This window comes from Nymphaea colorata, chloroplast (assembly GCF_008831285.2).
Source record: "Nymphaea colorata chloroplast, complete genome".
Lineage (NCBI taxonomy): Eukaryota > Viridiplantae > Streptophyta > Magnoliopsida > Nymphaeales > Nymphaeaceae > Nymphaea > Nymphaea colorata.
The window spans coordinates 64,213-81,007 of record NC_057562.1 but is presented as its reverse complement, the minus strand read 5'-3'; the positions used below and the strand labels follow the sequence as shown (position 1 = coordinate 81,007).

Sequence of the window (16,795 nt, the reverse complement as noted above, 5' to 3'; positions counted from 1 at the left end):
ACTAGAACCACGATGATTCAACAAAGAACAAAACAGAACCAAAGAGTTCTCTGAGTAGGAACCCTTTCGTTTGATCATCACTTCACTTATTCAATGAACAGATATAATAACTAAGAATCCATAGAAATATTTGTCCTGTCCCTCGCTCAGCTCAAACTAAGCATGATTCTGAAGGAAAAAGGTGGTTCGATTTCTGAAACGCCTCATTGAAAAGTTAATTGAAAAAAATAATAGTAGTTGGAGGCCGGTCACGAGGTATGAATAGTAGGTATGAATCATAGTTTAAATAGTTCTTAATCTATTCCATATAGTCCGTGCTCCAGATACTAGACTGACTATCTGACGGGCTAGAACCATCTCTCTCGATGAGATGACAGACTTATTCTCTGTACTATCAATAGGTATAACAAGTCACACACTCATATTCCGGAAATACCGAAACAAAAGAATTCCGCGGTCGAACTACCAAACAGAATGAGATGACCTAGAAATCCGAATCCTAAGTGATTCTTTTTTTTATTGAAAGTTAGGACTTATCCGTTCTTCTGGACCTAACTTAATGAAATACCATCCAGTAAAACGGAAGAATTATAAATCTCCAAAATAATAGATAGGAATACTGCAAATAGAGCCATTGCGACACCCATAAGGGGTGTAGTTCCCCATCCAGGGGCTACTTTACCATATTCCGAATTCAATGGTTTTAATAAATCGCCTACAATAGTCCGTCTTGGCCCAGATCTGGAACTACCCTCAATGGTTTGTGTAGCCATAAATCCTATTCCGTGCATTGTTTGAGATCTGTTGACTTTGTATACGATTCCGTTGTAAATAAACTATCTTATCGTAGATCCATCGTGGTCTTGAAATCACTTAATAATGGAAACTGCAACTCTAGTCGCCATCTTCATATCTGGTTTACTTGTAAGCTTTACGGGGTATGCCTTATATACCGCCTTTGGGCAACCCTCTCAACAACTAAGAGATCCATTTGAGGAACACGGGGACTAGTTGAAATGATGACCCTCCTCATCGGAGGGTCATCATTTCAATTGAGATAATGAAAAATCATTTCATCTTTTTATTTGGAACCTTAGGCGGTTCTCGAAAAAAGATAGCAAAAAATATTATCCCCAGAGTCGAGACCAACAGGAATGTATAAACCAATGCTTCCATAGATTCGATCGTGTTTTACAATTATAGCTTCCATACCTGTTCATTTGGGATCATTTCCCAGACAAGTAAAGGTCAAGAGTAATAGGTGATGATTCGAATTAATATTTCTCCAGTACCCTATATGAAACATAGGCTAGACATATGAAAGAAATGTTGTATCAGACTACTTGTCTCCTTGTAGTTGGATCCCCCAGTTTTTGGAAGGTTCCAAATTCCACTTGAGCATCTAAATCTGGGTCGATACCAGCAAAAACATCTCTGAACAAGGTTCTAGCACCATGCCAAATGTGGCCGAAAAAGAAAAGCAAAGCAAACGAAGCATGTCCAAAAGTGAACCAACCCCTTGGACTACTACGAAAAACACCATCGGATTTCAAAGTAGCGCGATCCAATTCAAAAATTTCACCCAATTGGGCACGTCTAGCATATTTTTTCACAGTAGCAGGATCATTATAACTGACTCCATCGAGTTCACCACCATAGAACTCAACAGTTACACCCACTTGTTCGACACTATACTTGGATTCTGCCCTTCTAAAAGGAACATCGGCTCTCACAATTCCGTCTCCATCTACCAAAACTACCGGAAATGTTTCAAAGAAGGTAGGCATACGACGTACAAAAAGTTCATGCCCCTCTTTATCTCTAAAGACAGGGTGTCCTAACCACCCAACAGCTATTCCATCCCCGTTGTCCATTGAGCCGGCTCTGAACAATCCTCCTTTCGCCGGATTATTACCGATATAATCATAAAAAGCTAGTTTATCGGGAATTTTAGACCAAGATTCCGATAAACTCAGATTTTCAGCTAGCCCGGCGTTAACTCTTCGATATATTTCTTGCTGGAAATATCCCTGATCCCACTGATAACGAGTAGGACCAAATAATTCGATCGGAGTAGTCGCTGAACCATACCACATAGTTCCAGCAACAACGAAAGCTGCAAAAAACACAGCAGCGATACTACTGGAAAGCACAGTTTCAATATTGCCCATACGTAATGCTTTGTATAGACGTTGGGGCGGGCGAACACTAAGATGGAATAGACCCGCTAATATTCCCAAGGTGCCCGCTGCAATATGATGAGAAGCTATCCCCCCCGGAACAAAAGGATCAAAACCCTCCGCGCCCCATGAAGGACTTACAGGTTGCACTTTTCCGGTTAGCCCATAAGGATCAGACACCCATATTCCAGGGCCATACAAACCTGTTACATGAAATGCACCAAACCCAAAGCAAGCCACCCCAGATAAAAATAAATGAATTCCAAAGATCTTGGGCAAATCCAAAGAGGGTTTTCCCGTACGTTCATCACAGAATATTTCTAGATCCCAATACACCCAATGCCAGATAGCTGCCAAGAAGCACAAGCCAGAAAACACAATGTGTGCCCCGGCAACACCTTCGTAACTCCAAATACCCGGATTGGTTACAGTTCCTCCTGTAATACTCCAACCGCCCCATGAATTGGTTATTCCTAAACGAGTCATGAAGGGTATAACGAACATACCTTGTCGCCACATTGGATCAAGAACGGGATCAGAGGGATCAAAAACAGCTAATTCGTATAGAGCCATAGAACCGGCCCAACCAGAAACTAGAGCTGTATGCATTATATGGACAGAAAGCAAGCGACCAGGATCATTCAATACGACAGTATGAACACGATACCAAGGCAAACCCATGGAAATACCCCTTCATCAAAGAAAAATAGACACTATGTAACTTTGTCACATTGGAAAAGACTATGCTATGGACCTCATTCAGTGATTATCTCGGTGCAAGGGTTCACATTTATTACGTGCCGCAGGTGATAGTAATAATGGAACAATTCCGTTCTGTTCGCAGGAACAAAGAGAAGCAGATTTATTTTATACCCGATAAGTACCAATACGCAATGGGGGGATTGGTCCCATTTTTTTAAGTGAATCCATTAGATACTTGTTCATCATTCGAAGGATCCGCTCCGTCCCTAAGAATTTTCTTTTTTTCATTCTGTCTTCCTACATGAGTCTTCCAATCTATGTATAAAATATGATAAACAAAAATATTATGAGGACAATAAACCCATTGTTACGTTTCCACATCAAAGTGAAGTATAGTACTTAACCCCGTTTTCTTTAATGTAATGCCCATTGGTGTTCCAAAAGTCCCTTTTCGGAGTCCTGGAGAGGAAGATGCAGTTTGGGTTGACATATAGTGCGACTTGTCGGACATATTGGGTCATATGGGATTTCCCCGTTCTCTCCCCTGATCGAGATATACTCTCTTTCGCCTAAGAAAGATTGATTGAATCATCAAATCAATTCAATAATTCGGAGCGTGAAATGTGCAAATGGATCAATTCGTTTGAAAGATAAATATTATCTTATCAATTAGAATAATCTATGGTTGACTTGGAACAATAAAATGAAGTATCCAGGCTCCGTTCAGAAAATACCAAATGGGTAATATTGATTACAACTTCTATCATCTATCAGAAATAAGACCATAGGAGTGATCTCAAACCACTAATAAATATAAATGTGATGAATACATCGAATACTTGGTTGGTGGAAGGCATAAAAAAGTCGTAAGAAAAAAATAAGTGGTACTGGGGTCATTTGTCCTATATGTGCAAATGGAATTCGGGCGAATCTTTACCCGGAGTAGAGCATAAACCTAAAATAAGTGAAGAGGCCCATTCAGGAACAAGAAAATGGCATCGCGATTTGGATCTCGATGAAACAATACATCAATCAAAAGAATACATCAATAAAAAGATGTTCAGTGAATTCTTTTTTGTAGGTTAGGAGGGCAAACCAAAACTAATTTTTGTGGAAAATGCAAATGAAAATAAACCCCTTCGTCAGGAAAACGCCTAAACTCAAAAAGAATAGGTCTGGAATCGACACATTGATTATTTTTTTTTCGAACTTTTTTGAACCGTATGTATCGAAAGGTGCGTGTACGGTTCTGCGGGGATACAATTTTTCCTAATCAACCGACTTCATCGAGAAAGATTACTTTTTTTAGGCCAAGGCGTTGATAGCGAGATCTCGAATCAACTTGTTGGTCTCATGGTATATCTCAGTATGGAAGATAATACCAGGGATCTCTATTTGTTTATAAATTCTCCCGGCGGATGGGTAATACCGGGAATAGCTATTTATGATGCTATGCAAATTGTTCCACCAGACGTACATACAATATGCATGGGATTAGCCGCTTCGATGGGATCTTTCATCCTGGTCGGAGGAGAATTTACCAAACGTCTAGCATTCCCTCACGCTCGGCGCCAATGAGTTTTTATTTGACTTGAAGAAAAAATAAGACTATGCCTTCGCCATATGGAATATATAAGTAATAATAGCATGGCACGTTTAGTTCGATATGAGCAAATCATTATTGCTTCTTCATAACATGATTATGTATCGAGATAGTAGTATGAAACAAAAGGTTAGTCCCGATTTGATCTTATTCCTATGTTATTTATCGGGGGTCCATTTCAGCGTCACAAACAACCCCTTTTCCTTACACAACATGAGTCTGAATATTTCTAAGCATGAAAAGAAAGGGATCATTTTCCTTATCATTTTTCTTATTTAATCAGACTCAGACCAGAAAGAAACTTTGGGATTGCTGAATCATAGAAGAGAGATGAATATATTATCTAAAGCAACGGAACCATCATAGTATTTTTTTGTTCCTACGAGGAGAAGGGTGGTAAATGGATCATCCAACGATTTGGATCTGATAGATCTATTTGTCTCTTTCTTTGATGTAAGAGAAGAGTAGATTCCATTGCGGAGCCGTATGCAATGTGCAAAAATTGCCTGTACGGTTTTCTATCTTTTTTTATTTTTATTTATTCTTTTCGCTCCATTTTGCGAGATAGAGGAATCGTTCATTATGACATATTATAATCAGGGTTATGATCCACCAACCTGCTAGTTCTTTTTATGAGGCACAAGCAGGAGAATTTATCCTGGAAGCGGAAGAACTGTTGAAACTTCGCGAAATACTAACAAGAGTTTATGTACAAAGAACGGGCAAACCTTTATGGGTTGTATCTGAAGACATGGAAAGGGATGTTTTTATGTCAGCAACAGAAGCCCAAGCTCATGGCATTGTTGATCTTGTAGCAGTCGAAAATAGCGCGGATTTTGTGTAAATCGGTAATTCTACTTCGAACCATGGTTCGAAGTAGAATCTTCAACTCAAATGAAAGTAATTCATAATCATCAGGTTAGGATCGATCTAAACCAACCGATTCTATATACGATTCAGCATGCCAACTATTAAACAACTTATTAGAAACACAAGACAGCCAATGAGAAATGTCACGAAATCTCCTGCTCTTCGAGGATGCCCTCAGCGTAGAGGAACATGTACTAGGGTGTATGTGTGACTCGTTCAGATCATGAACTGTGACCTAAACTAAACCATTTTTCCAGTATCAATGACCAGTGCCAATGAAAATGAATGGGGTAGAATGGAAGAACTACATTTTTAAAAAAGATCTAATCTATCATATACCTCTATTGTGTATGGAATTTATGGTTTCCATTGGTGCAAATCCAATCGCCTTGATTTGAATTTGGGATGAAAAGCGATTCCTCATTGGTAGCGAATGGTTATCCATTAAGCGGGGAAATAGTATTTAAAAAGCATAAAGTTATATTGGTGCTCTTACTTATGAAAGAACGGACTGATAGGGTCAGCTACCTAGCCAACCTTCATAATTAAATACCGTCACTGTATGGATAGATCTCGTTGTGAAAAGACCTATTACTGGCTAATTCATGGGTAGAGCCAAATGGTGTGAACTGTACAAGTTACCAATAACATTGATTAAATGAGGGAAAGGGCTCCGGTGTATAGATAGGACCTCGCCGTTTAAGAAGTAACCATAGAAACGATGGAACCCACTATTTATTCATGGGGAAATGAACTGCCTGTAAGAAATAACAAATCGTGGTTGGGAAGGTTATAGTAGCAAAAGAAAGCCATCGGAATTTTTATTTTATACACCGGAAGAATCCGTTTTGCTTAGACCAAGAGAAGGAAAAAGAATGACTGAAAGAAAAGAAATGAAAATCAATTAGTTATTCATGAAAATCTTATTCATCAAAGTCCCATTTTAAACTATGACAAGAGTTAGACGTGGATATATTGCGCGGAGGCGTCGAAGGAAAATTCGTTTATTTGCATCAAGCTTTCGAGGAGCTCATTCAAGACTTACTCGAACTGCTACTCAACAGAAAATAAGGGCTTTGGTTTCCAGCCATAGGGGTAGAGGAAGGCAAAAGCGAGATTTTCGTCGTTTGTGGATCACTCGGATAAATGCAGTAACCCGCGAGAATGGGGTACCCTATAGTCGATTAATACACGATCTGCGCAAGAAGCAGCTCCTTCTTAATCGTAAAATACTTGCACAAATAGCTATATCAAATAGGAATTGCCTTTACATGATTTCCAATGATATCCTTAAATAAGGAGATTGATCGGGAGGAGTCCGACGGAATAATTGAAATGAAACAGAGTTTCCCGGAGAATGACCCCGGGAAGGTAGAGTCAAAATAGCAATGTAAAGGAAAATAAAATGTAGTAGGAATGAACGAACCCATTTCAATAAAGAAATGGGTCTTCTTCCCCCATTCTTTCTTTTTTCTTCCGACACGACAATTGAATATGAGCTCCGGATCTTACGAACAAAGTATCACATCAATTTGAGTTATGATTTGAGTTCTGATTCGATTGAAGAGTGGTCCTATTTCTATTTTTTTCTGGTTCTAGTGCCGGTAGTTCTAGAAATCGACTCGGCTCTCTCAAATTGTTTCTCATTATTAAGAAAAGGTAACAAAGATAAAATACGAGCTTGTTTTATAGCAATAGTAATTAATCGTTGTTGTTTCAAGGTCAATCTATTCACTCGCCTAGGTAATATTTTTCCTTGTTCACTAATAAATCGACTAATTAAACTCATGTTTCTATAATCAATTCGATCCCCCAACCCAATTGGGGGCAAACGCCTACGAAAAGATCGCTTGGATTTACGAAAGGGTCGCTTGAATTTCTCCATGGTTTATTCCTTATCTCTAAAATACCATTTCTTCTCTAAAATACCATTTCTTCATTCATCTCGGATCCGCCCGAAATGGCATTTTATTTGCTCCTAGATATGTTATATGTAATTCCTTCCCGTTCCTTAAAATGTTGGCACACGCAAGGCAACACCGCATTCAATCTATTTCTTTATCTCCCCGTGAATCGTATGTTTGTAACAATAGGGACAGAATTTCTTCAATTCCAATCGACCAGGTGTATTGTGTCGATTCTTTTGAGTAATATATCTGGAAATGCCCGGTGATTCCTTCTTCTTATCGGCACCATTTCGGACACAACTGGTACATTCCAAAATAACCGTAACTCTGGGATTTTTACCCTTGGGCATAAACCTCCTTTGTATTTTGGATTCCCCCAACTCTTTCTTCTCTTCTTCAATCCGAAGAAGAAGAAAGGAGAAAGGAAAAAAATAGAAGTTGCTAACTGGAAATCTAATTATGAAAGATTTCGTTGCAAGTTGTAATCAATAGAATAGAGTAATACGTAATACAACTATTTACTACAATTCAATTACTATTCCTAATCTCAGTATTTTATTTCAGTATCACTTAATTTAAGTATCTTATCTAATCTTGAATATCCAAGCCTAGATCCACATTTCTATTTCTGTTCTCCCTCTATTTCTTCTACCCCGAATCCGAGTTTTGCTGAGGTTTAATTCACTTTTATTCTTTCTATTTCCCTACTCAACAAAAGTGAAGGGAGGGACAGGGGCTATTTAACAAACAGAGAATTTATTGCTATTGTTAGCCAACATCTTCTACCACATCGATAATACCACACCGATAACTAGAATGAAAAAAAGGGGAATGTCAACGCATCTGGGAATAAACGATTGATCTCTATCAATAGACCTGCTAAAGAACCGAACCATAGAGTAGTTAGCACAGGCGCTACGGAAAGGTATGTTTTGATATCTCGCATTGAAAATCCTCCTTCTTTATTTAACACATATATGATCAGATATATTATATATATAGTTGTGGATCACTTGTATTTGTGTGCGGAATCCTTAATTAACTAAAATGGATATGTACAACGATCCAGTAGATGAGATACTCCTGCCCCTGAATAAAAGAAAAAGTAAGTGCCCCGTTCCGTTATTTTTTTTTTGTTCTTGAGCATATAAATACTCATTCTTTTATACGTTGTATTTCACCTTGGATTTCATATATACATAATTCTAACTCTTTTATTTTATGTTATGAGACCAAAAAGAAAAAATGGCAAGAGAAATGTATATAGATATATTTAAAGGAAATAACGGTGTGGAAAAGAAGACAGGGATTCTCTACAATGACACTGTACAACAATTGAAAGGGATGTAGCGCAGTTTGGTAGCGCGTTTGTTTTGGGTACAAAATGTCACGGGTTCAAATCCTGTCATCCCTACCTATTACTTATCTTACAGGCAGTAACATGGGATCAATTGAAATTGGGGATGGCATGATCATTAGTATCATTTAATGATACTATATGCAAGCTAAGAAGTATTGGGAAAAGATTATCTCTTGTCGTGATAAAGCGCTCTTAGTTCAGTTTGGTAGAACGCGGGTCTCCAAAACCCGATGTCGTAGGTTCAAATCCTACAGAGCGTGATGCTACTTTGTATCGAATCACATTAACTTGAATTGCGAACATCAATCGAATTCAATTTGACCTCCTGAGGGTCAAGGATAGGAGGTCAATGACAAGAAAAAAGAAATCTTACTCAATCAAAAGTCCAACTGATCGCCGCGTCTGTATTGTAAATATGCAGTTACAAACAATCCGGCTAAAGTAATAGGAATTAGACCTAACACGATTCCAAATAAAAAAACTTCAATCATTTCGATTTGTTGTCTTGTTTGAAAGGGGAGAAAAGGTAATATCTATCTCTAATCCAAATAATAATCTGCATCACCCAGTAATCTCAACGTCCACGAATTTTCAATTGATGCTGGAAGTCAAAACCATAGAATACCTGGAATGGAATCTTACAGAAATCTGAATTTTAAAATTCTCATTTTTCTGATTTGATTGTTCATTCAATTAATTTCAAATAAGTCGTATCTTGCTCAGACCAATAAATAGAGCTGGGGTTATAGTTGAAGCAGTCAGTAGAAAACCGAAATAACTAGCTATAGTAGGCATGAAGGAACTAAATGAGATACGTTCTTTTTATACATATGTTTATAAAGCACTTGCCTAAGTTTCCGTTTTTGCGAGATACCGAGCTACGATGATAAGAAAAAATCCAAATTGAAAGAGTTAGTCCTAATTTAATTTGTTTTCTTTTGATTTCTCAGTCATTTCATTATAAACAGGACTAACAAACGTGATGTGACGAAGGAAAAATCAATAGTAAATTTACCTTACTATGAATTCCTTATGAATTCCTCGTCTGTGACATCTACTGATCTCGTGATTCCGAATCAACAAATTGATTGAACAACTCGTATAGTAATACGAACTCTGTCTTGTAACTTCATTCACAAATGAAATTCTCTTTCATGGAAAACTATGGGATAGAAAGAAGAATTGGATTTTAAAATCATTCCAACTTGGATCATTGCTTTTCCTTTTCAATTGGATCCGTTTTGGAACGAACCGATAACGACTCTTTCTTATTTTCACTTACTTAATATAACTTAATATTTTTAATATTTAATATAATATAAGATATCTCAAAAGAAGAAAAAAGAAGAAAAAAAGTATCCCACGACTTCTCAAAGCAAAGAAATAAAAAGCGTTATTTCAGATACAACTCGATTCCAAGATTAGCAATTACAATTATTTTGTTGTTCTGGGTTCCACATTTTTTTGTCTTTTCACATGATGTAGTCCTATCTTCTTGTAGGTGGGAACCCTTGAATTGAACCTAATGAAACAATCTAATGAAAAACCAGATTAGTTCAATCCATTATAGTTGCATCATGAATTTTGACTGCTCCAACTATGTTCACTTTCCCTTATCGAATACTATTTGCTATTGTACTGTCCAAACAACCCCTCTTATTGGAAGGGGTTAGAACGAAAATACCTTTTTCTACTTCTACAACCACGAAAACTCCTTTCCAGATTTTGCATTCAATTGTGGGAATATGATAATTTCATTCATGAATTATTAGATAAGATAGATTAATTAAATATAAATAAAAAATAAAAGCCATCGAGTCACCTTTACCAAGATCTTCAGCCTATCCCAAAACCGGTAAAACATTATATTACAAGTAATTTTCTATTCTATTGAATGACACCTGCTTAGGCCTATACAAGGAACAAGAAAGGAAGAAAGGAATTCTGTACTATTTTTTTTCGATGCTGATTGAAACAACATTGCTGTGTCAGAGGAAAGATAGCTATACTGATTCGGTATACTCTAAATACACCCTTGGTACAATATTGACGATCTCACAAAGATTGGATATCAGTATTTCTCCATTTACTGATCTCTATCTTTCACGAAATCGATCCCCCTTTGACTGTAATATTGGAGCTCAGCATGTCTGGAAGTACGGGAGAACGCGCTTTTGCTGATATTATTACCAGTATTCGATACTGGGTTATTCATAGCATTACTATACCTTCCCTATTCATTGCAGGTTGGTCATTCGTCAGCACGGGTTTAGCTTACGACGTGTTTGGAAGCCCTCGACCCAACGAATATTTCACAGAAAGCAGACAAGGGATTCCATTAATAACTGGCCGTTTCGATTCATTGGAACAACTCGATGAATTTAGTCGATCCTTTTAGGAGGCCTTAATGACCATAGATAGAACCTATCCAATTTTCACAGTGAGATGGTTGGCTGTTCACGGACTAGCTGTACCTACCGTTTTTTTCTTGGGGTCAATATCAGCAATGCAGTTCATCCAACGATAAAATAAATCAATCTAATCCGAATTAATTATAGAGCTACGACACAATCAAATCCGAACGAACAAAACGTTGAATTGAATCGTACCAGTCTCTACTGGGGGTTATTACTCATTTTTGTACTTGCTGTTTTATTTTCCAATTATTTCTTCAATTGAGAGAAAGAAAGGAAATTCTCTTATCTCATTCGGAAGGATATCATACCCATAACTATCCATGACTGTTTATGTCTATAGCATGACCACTTGATGAAATGGGGAGGGAAGTGAGGTAAATGGCCGATACTACTGGAAGGATTCCTCTTTGGCTGATAGGTACTGTAACTGGTATTCTTGTGATCGGTTTAATCGGCGTTTTCTTCTACGGATCATATTCCGGATTGGGATCATCCCTGTAATAATCGGATGAACCGTACTGTAGACATGAAAGAGTAAGAACTCAACAGGACCTGACCCCTCCTTATATGGATTTGAGGTCCTGTTGAGTTCTTACTCTTCGACCAAGACCTTGACCCATTCCATAAGAGGTGGAAATTCATCCAGTCAACACAATCATAATATATACATGTATTAGATTTTTCTAAATGAAAAATGGTTGATTGGCCCCGATGAAATTACTACATTCCTTAATTTTTTATAATGTTTTTGAAATGTTGAATCCACTGATTGATTCATAGTATCTATAGATATAGTGTGGACTTTTCCGAAGTAAGAATAAAGTAAAGAAAGAAGGATCTTTTGAATGACATAAATAATATGGATTTCTACAGATGAAACACCTTACAAATCATTCCTATACTAAACTAATTGGAAACTAGGAAACTATAGAAAAATAAAGTTTGAACTGTCACTTTGATGTGAGTGATGAGATCAGATAATAAGGTATAATAAGATAATCAAATTAATAAGGATTTTGATATGCCCGAAAACCCAAGATTTCCACTTTTTGACCCGGAATTAGAACATGAAAAATCTTTTTAAGCGAGTCTTTTTTCTTTTTATAAGTTCATTGAAAATTATAAGTTCATTGCAAAAATTCCATTTGCTCAATGGAGTTTCTCTTGCCCCTCTTTTTTTATCCCCCATACTTCTCTTCTTTCTTATGAATTCAAAGAGGTTCCGATAAACCCGCAATTCATATTTATTTGATTTGACGAATGAGACCCAGAACCTTTATTATTTCGACGCAACGAAAGAGCGGAAAATTACTTTTCTTTCTTTGTAGAAAGAAGATTTGGGAGACGAGTAATCTTTCCTGGAGCCTTCCTTTTTTCTTCATTTATCCTGCTTTCTACCCCTGCTTCCCACTTATGCGTTTATTAGATATAGAATCTAAAAGTATTGAGGCATTACGTGCCATTTACCATGTGGCAATAAGAAACCTGGCATAATCACACTAAACTAAATTTTGTAAATTTTGATCCAATCATCTTCTTTTGCAATTCCATACTATTGCTATTTTCTAATCTGGAATACAAGTCATCTCCGATATCTCGAAATAGTATAATAAAAAGCAAGCAAAAAGGGGCTTTCCATGATTTTTGACCGCGCATACACATAATATAATTGCGATCAAAAAAAATTCAGCTTTTTTACCAGCTCTATGTTGAGGAATCCGTGGATCTAGAAATTCATTTCGGCTAATTGAACCTTCTCAAATTGTTTCTTTTTAAGAACCAAAAAGATTTGCGCCAGAATAACAGATGCTAAGAAGAACAAAAGGCCTTGGATACGCAATGGATCTTGAAGTACTATTTCTGCATCGCCTTGACCAAAACCACCTACATTGGGATTACTTGTTAATGGCTGATCAAGCTTGATGTATTCACCTTCAGAAACAAGAAGTTCTGGTCCTGGAGGTATAATATCAACCGTTTCGTGTCCATTCGATGCATCAGATATGGTTATTTCATATCCACCTTTCTTTTCTTTACGTACTATTTTACTTACTATCCCTGCTGCTGAAGCATTATAGACTGTATTGTTACTCTTGCTCCCATCAGGATAAATCTGACCCCTTCCCCTGTTCCCACCTACATATATAGGATATTTTAAGAAGTGAACCTCTTTCTTAGTAGCGGGATCTGGAGAAAGGATGGGAAAGACGATTTCACTATATTTCTGACCAGGAACAGGGCCCACCACAAGAATGTTTTTTTTATTAGGACGATAACTCTGAAAAGACAGATTACCCATCTTTTCTTTCATCTCGGGAGAAATACGATCGGGGGGAGCTAATTCAAATCCTTCGGGTAAAATGAGAACAGCCCCTACATTCAAACCTCCCTTTTTACCATTAGCAAGAACCTGTTTCAGTTGCATATCGTAGGGGATTCTAACAACTGCCTCAAATACAGTATCAGGAAGCACAGCTTGTGGAACCTCAATATCCACGGGCTTGTTAGCCAGGTGGCAATTAGCGCATACAATACGCCCAGTTGCTTCTCGCGGATTTTCATAACTCTGCTGCGCAAAAATGGGATATGCATTTGAAATAGATGCCCGAGTCATTACATATATCATCATCGATACAGAAATGCATCGAGTCATCTGTTCCTTTACCCAAGAAAAAGTATTTCTATTTTTTTGCATGGTCTAATCATTGATCCCGGAAATTTCTACAATAAATTAGGTAGGGAGTCAGTATAGTTCCCTATCCCCGATTCTGCCATTGTATGGAATACAGAAGTAATCTAATCCCCTCGACGAGTCAAAGCATAAAGAATGAGTAAGATTTTGAATGGTTTGTTTATATACAAAGTGACATTACAATTTTCTTTATGTTATCAGATTAAATCAGTTCTTCACTCATTCAGTGAATGATAAATCACTACAAGTGAAGGAGATACACGGTTTAAATAATGAAAGATCCAATATTTCAAAATTGTATCTAGAATGACCGGAAAGGTAGAAACGAGACCGGATATAATTTTATCATTCTGAACAAATCCAAAATCTTTGTAGAACGAACCAATCATTAGTTCCCAAGCGTGGGGCGAATGGAATCCAATACATAAATCGGTTAATAAGAGAATGGAAAAAGCTTTTATTGTGTCGCTTAAGTTATAGAGGAATTCCTGAACCCAAGAATTCAGAGTGATAAGTTCTTCATTACCCAGAATAGAATAAGCACTTAGAATAGCGAAACAGGTTATATTTGTCGAGAAATGCAAAATAATATGTATATGATCTTGATTGTGCATTCTTACCAATTGTATCGTTTCTTTGTGGATTCCTATACGAAGCTTTTGTATATGTGTCTCCGGATACTCCTTTATCATTTCGTCCAACAAGAAAAGTTCTTCTAATTTGATGAATCCTTCTAGAATGTTCTTTTCTTGAATATCATTCAAAAAAGTTTCGGATTGGCTGGTATTCCACCAATTAGTCACCCAAGGTTCCATACTTTTATTAAATGAGAGAGAAATTCCCCAAGGCAGAAATACGATAGATGCAAGATATGGTAGGGGATTCAATGCTTTCTTTTTCGTCACTTCCAATCCGTGAATTGTTAATGAACCTGATTCATTTGTTGACTATGTCTGATATTTGTATGATGTATGAAGCACGAGTTCTATAACGAGGTATGGAACCTATGGATCTATTTTCCATTGTGTAATTTGTTTAGTCCTTGTCTCCAGAAATGGAATAAGGGTTAATTTATTTCGAATGCGGAGGTAATGAAATAGTGGCCCCAGACATCTCAATCGGTCAAATTCGGATCAATTGCATGTTCATTTGGTCTTTTTGATGAATGCCAGAAAGAAGCACTTGAAGTAACAAACATGAATATTATTCGTATTTCGAGAAAAACTCTTTTGTTATATCAATCAATTATTTCGAATTGTTTCACTGATTATCCACATCCCAGGAATAATCGAGGGGATAATTCTGAAAAATACCGATGATGAAATCCGAAATAGTCGGCAAAACGGGAGTGGTTCTAAAAAATCCAATTGTTTGGTCATCAAGAAACAAGCATTAAGAAAGATGAATAAAAAGAAAGGTGACAAAAGAGGGATAATTTACTGGGTATGATCCATCTTATCTTCATCTATTCTTATCTTCATCTATATATAATGTAATGTATTGATTCGAAATATTGGTCCTAAAATCCTAAAATATGGATTCTGTACTCTGACCTGATATATGTGATGAATACATACTTATGAAACTTGTTAATAATATGAAAATGAAAGAATTCAGTGGAATTTCATACGCATGAAAAATAGTTTTGATGGACTAAAATCACTTCATGGTATGATTGTTCCATAAGTCCACCTGCTCCATGGTACGCAGGACATGGTATTTCCATCGGGATGTGGGAAATAGGATTTAACTAAATGTTTTCATCAAAGGAGCGAAACATCAGTTATAGTTATATTAAAAGAAAAAAAGAAAAAGGGATTCTTGGGTTCCCTCCCTCTCCCTCGTGACGAGGAGCACTCATTCCTCGATTTCTTTGTTTCATTTCAAAATACTTCAATTGGTACGCGCAAAAAATAGGCCGATTCGGCAGCTTTTTGTTCAATTTCTCGTGGAGTTAAATTCTCATCGGTACGCGTCAATGGAATGTCTCCCCGGCCCCCAATTTCCATATAAAGGACACGGCGAGGAAAAAGACCCTCTTTCACTTCTATTCTGATCGAACGGATATCTCTTATACGGAATCGAAAGAAGATGCGACGATTTCTTCCAGGAAATCCCCAACGAAAAATACACACTATTCCTTCTTTTCTATCGAATTTGTCATAACCGCTACCTACACTCCACAAAATTGTGCACCACAAATAGGAGCTAATGAATAGACCCGCGATACCGTAGAAACACATTACGATCCCTTGTGGAAAAAAAACGATTTGCTGAGATGGGAATAAGGATATCAGATTCCTACCAAAATAACTGGAAGTTCCAACCAATAAAAATCCTAGTGAACCTAAAAAAAGGATACAGGCCCAGCAGAAGTTACTTATTTTTCTAGAACCCGTTATAAGTTCTATCCATATATGTTCTGATCGCCAATTCATACTAGATTAGATCGAGTTTCATTCTATTGGAATTGAGAGAATCATCAAAATGAGTTTTTTGGCTCCCAAAGTAACTTTCATCCGCTAATACTATCACGATGTAAATCATCAATCAGGATTCATTCATCAAATCAGTTAGATAGAACTAACATCTCCACCCATTCAAACTAGCATCACCCTCATTCATATGATCTAGATATATCTATTTACATATCATTATCATACATAATATATATTCCAGATATCCGATCGACCCGTTGAAATAAAAGTCGAGCTATAGATGCATAAACATGGATTGATCCATATGATCATCTATTTACATTTGTGGTTTGTGTCCGAAGTCCGAAGCCGCATGTCGTACCATTCCCATTAAATGAAATGAAAATCTGTATTATGATCCAAAGATTGAAATAAATTGATGAGATTGGAGCCCATCATATCTAGACAATCTTGTTTTTTTGAACATGGAAAAATAAAGAAACCATTGCAATTGCCGGAAATAATAGGCCTACTAAAGGCACAAAAATAGAGGGTAAGTTGAGATCTGTCATAGAATCGGTGCCTCGGTGTATTTAATTGATACTTCTCTTTGTTATAAAGATATCTATTATAATTATATATTATAA

The 16,795-nt window shown here is 36.9% G+C and overlaps 20 protein-coding genes and 2 non-coding genes across 23 annotated transcripts. All coding sequences in view use genetic code 11, as the record gives it.

The window, feature by feature from the left end:
• Window positions 1-551: 551 nt before the first annotated feature.
• On the bottom strand, window positions 552-773 carry psbH (photosystem II phosphoprotein). Its single transcript has one exon. It carries the CDS (start codon window positions 771-773, stop codon window positions 552-554), a length of 222 nt encoding a protein of 73 aa, YP_010167157.1.
• Window positions 774-879: 106 nt separating this feature from the next.
• psbN (photosystem II protein N) lies at window positions 880-1,011 on the top strand. The gene has a single exon. The coding sequence runs from the start codon at window positions 880-882 to the stop codon at window positions 1,009-1,011; it is 132 nt and encodes a 43-aa protein (YP_010167156.1).
• Window positions 1,012-1,068: 57 nt separating this feature from the next.
• Window positions 1,069-1,176, bottom strand: psbT (photosystem II protein T). Its single transcript has one exon. It carries the CDS (start codon window positions 1,174-1,176, stop codon window positions 1,069-1,071), a length of 108 nt encoding a protein of 35 aa, YP_010167155.1.
• A 158-nt stretch (window positions 1,177-1,334) lies between these two features.
• psbB (photosystem II CP47 chlorophyll apoprotein) lies at window positions 1,335-2,861 on the bottom strand. Its single transcript has one exon. The coding sequence runs from the start codon at window positions 2,859-2,861 to the stop codon at window positions 1,335-1,337; it is 1,527 nt and encodes a 508-aa protein (YP_010167154.1).
• A 443-nt stretch (window positions 2,862-3,304) lies between these two features.
• clpP (ATP-dependent Clp protease proteolytic subunit) lies at window positions 3,305-5,329 on the top strand. Its single transcript has 3 exons — window positions 3,305-3,375; window positions 4,157-4,448; window positions 5,084-5,329. The coding sequence occupies exons 1-3, from the start codon at window positions 3,305-3,307 to the stop codon at window positions 5,327-5,329; spliced, it is 609 nt and encodes a 202-aa protein (YP_010167153.1).
• A 117-nt stretch (window positions 5,330-5,446) lies between these two features.
• rps12 (ribosomal protein S12) lies at window positions 5,447-5,560 on the top strand (one part of a trans-spliced gene, as the record gives it; the record has 2 gene entries for this part). Coding sequences YP_010167152.1 and YP_010167107.1 both cover window positions 5,447-5,560 — 114 coding nt within the window.
• A 745-nt stretch (window positions 5,561-6,305) lies between these two features.
• Window positions 6,306-6,653, top strand: rpl20 (ribosomal protein L20). The gene has a single exon. It carries the CDS (start codon window positions 6,306-6,308, stop codon window positions 6,651-6,653), a length of 348 nt encoding a protein of 115 aa, YP_010167151.1.
• A 281-nt stretch (window positions 6,654-6,934) lies between these two features.
• rps18 (ribosomal protein S18) lies at window positions 6,935-7,240 on the bottom strand. The gene has a single exon. It carries the CDS (start codon window positions 7,238-7,240, stop codon window positions 6,935-6,937), a length of 306 nt encoding a protein of 101 aa, YP_010167150.1.
• A 165-nt stretch (window positions 7,241-7,405) lies between these two features.
• On the bottom strand, window positions 7,406-7,612 carry rpl33 (ribosomal protein L33). Its single transcript has one exon. It carries the CDS (start codon window positions 7,610-7,612, stop codon window positions 7,406-7,408), a length of 207 nt encoding a protein of 68 aa, YP_010167149.1.
• A 461-nt stretch (window positions 7,613-8,073) lies between these two features.
• Window positions 8,074-8,208, bottom strand: psaJ (photosystem I subunit IX). Its single transcript has one exon. The coding sequence runs from the start codon at window positions 8,206-8,208 to the stop codon at window positions 8,074-8,076; it is 135 nt and encodes a 44-aa protein (YP_010167148.1).
• Window positions 8,209-8,602: 394 nt separating this feature from the next.
• trnP-UGG lies at window positions 8,603-8,676 on the top strand. Its single transcript has one exon. It is a non-coding gene; the product is annotated as a tRNA-Pro (tRNA).
• Window positions 8,677-8,808: 132 nt separating this feature from the next.
• On the top strand, window positions 8,809-8,882 carry trnW-CCA. The gene has a single exon. It is a non-coding gene; the product is annotated as a tRNA-Trp (tRNA).
• A 117-nt stretch (window positions 8,883-8,999) lies between these two features.
• petG (cytochrome b6/f complex subunit V) lies at window positions 9,000-9,113 on the bottom strand. The gene has a single exon. The coding sequence runs from the start codon at window positions 9,111-9,113 to the stop codon at window positions 9,000-9,002; it is 114 nt and encodes a 37-aa protein (YP_010167147.1).
• Window positions 9,114-9,321: 208 nt separating this feature from the next.
• Window positions 9,322-9,417, bottom strand: petL (cytochrome b6/f complex subunit VI). Its single transcript has one exon. It carries the CDS (start codon window positions 9,415-9,417, stop codon window positions 9,322-9,324), a length of 96 nt encoding a protein of 31 aa, YP_010167146.1.
• A 1,351-nt stretch (window positions 9,418-10,768) lies between these two features.
• psbE (photosystem II cytochrome b559 alpha subunit) lies at window positions 10,769-11,020 on the top strand. The gene has a single exon. The coding sequence runs from the start codon at window positions 10,769-10,771 to the stop codon at window positions 11,018-11,020; it is 252 nt and encodes an 83-aa protein (YP_010167145.1).
• Window positions 11,021-11,029: 9 nt separating this feature from the next.
• On the top strand, window positions 11,030-11,149 carry psbF (photosystem II cytochrome b559 beta subunit). Its single transcript has one exon. The coding sequence runs from the start codon at window positions 11,030-11,032 to the stop codon at window positions 11,147-11,149; it is 120 nt and encodes a 39-aa protein (YP_010167144.1).
• A 20-nt stretch (window positions 11,150-11,169) lies between these two features.
• Window positions 11,170-11,301, top strand: psbL (photosystem II protein L). Its single transcript has one exon. The coding sequence runs from the start codon at window positions 11,170-11,172 to the stop codon at window positions 11,299-11,301; it is 132 nt and encodes a 43-aa protein (YP_010167143.1).
• A 116-nt stretch (window positions 11,302-11,417) lies between these two features.
• On the top strand, window positions 11,418-11,540 carry psbJ (photosystem II protein J). Its single transcript has one exon. It carries the CDS (start codon window positions 11,418-11,420, stop codon window positions 11,538-11,540), a length of 123 nt encoding a protein of 40 aa, YP_010167142.1.
• A 1,225-nt stretch (window positions 11,541-12,765) lies between these two features.
• Window positions 12,766-13,734, bottom strand: petA (cytochrome f). The gene has a single exon. The coding sequence runs from the start codon at window positions 13,732-13,734 to the stop codon at window positions 12,766-12,768; it is 969 nt and encodes a 322-aa protein (YP_010167141.1).
• Window positions 13,735-13,946: 212 nt separating this feature from the next.
• Window positions 13,947-14,636, bottom strand: cemA (chloroplast envelope membrane protein). Its single transcript has one exon. It carries the CDS (start codon window positions 14,634-14,636, stop codon window positions 13,947-13,949), a length of 690 nt encoding a protein of 229 aa, YP_010167140.1.
• A 978-nt stretch (window positions 14,637-15,614) lies between these two features.
• On the bottom strand, window positions 15,615-16,169 carry ycf4 (photosystem I assembly protein Ycf4). Its single transcript has one exon. It carries the CDS (start codon window positions 16,167-16,169, stop codon window positions 15,615-15,617), a length of 555 nt encoding a protein of 184 aa, YP_010167139.1.
• A 440-nt stretch (window positions 16,170-16,609) lies between these two features.
• psaI (photosystem I subunit VIII) lies at window positions 16,610-16,720 on the bottom strand. The gene has a single exon. It carries the CDS (start codon window positions 16,718-16,720, stop codon window positions 16,610-16,612), a length of 111 nt encoding a protein of 36 aa, YP_010167138.1.
• Between the last annotated feature and the right edge of the window lie 75 nt (window positions 16,721-16,795).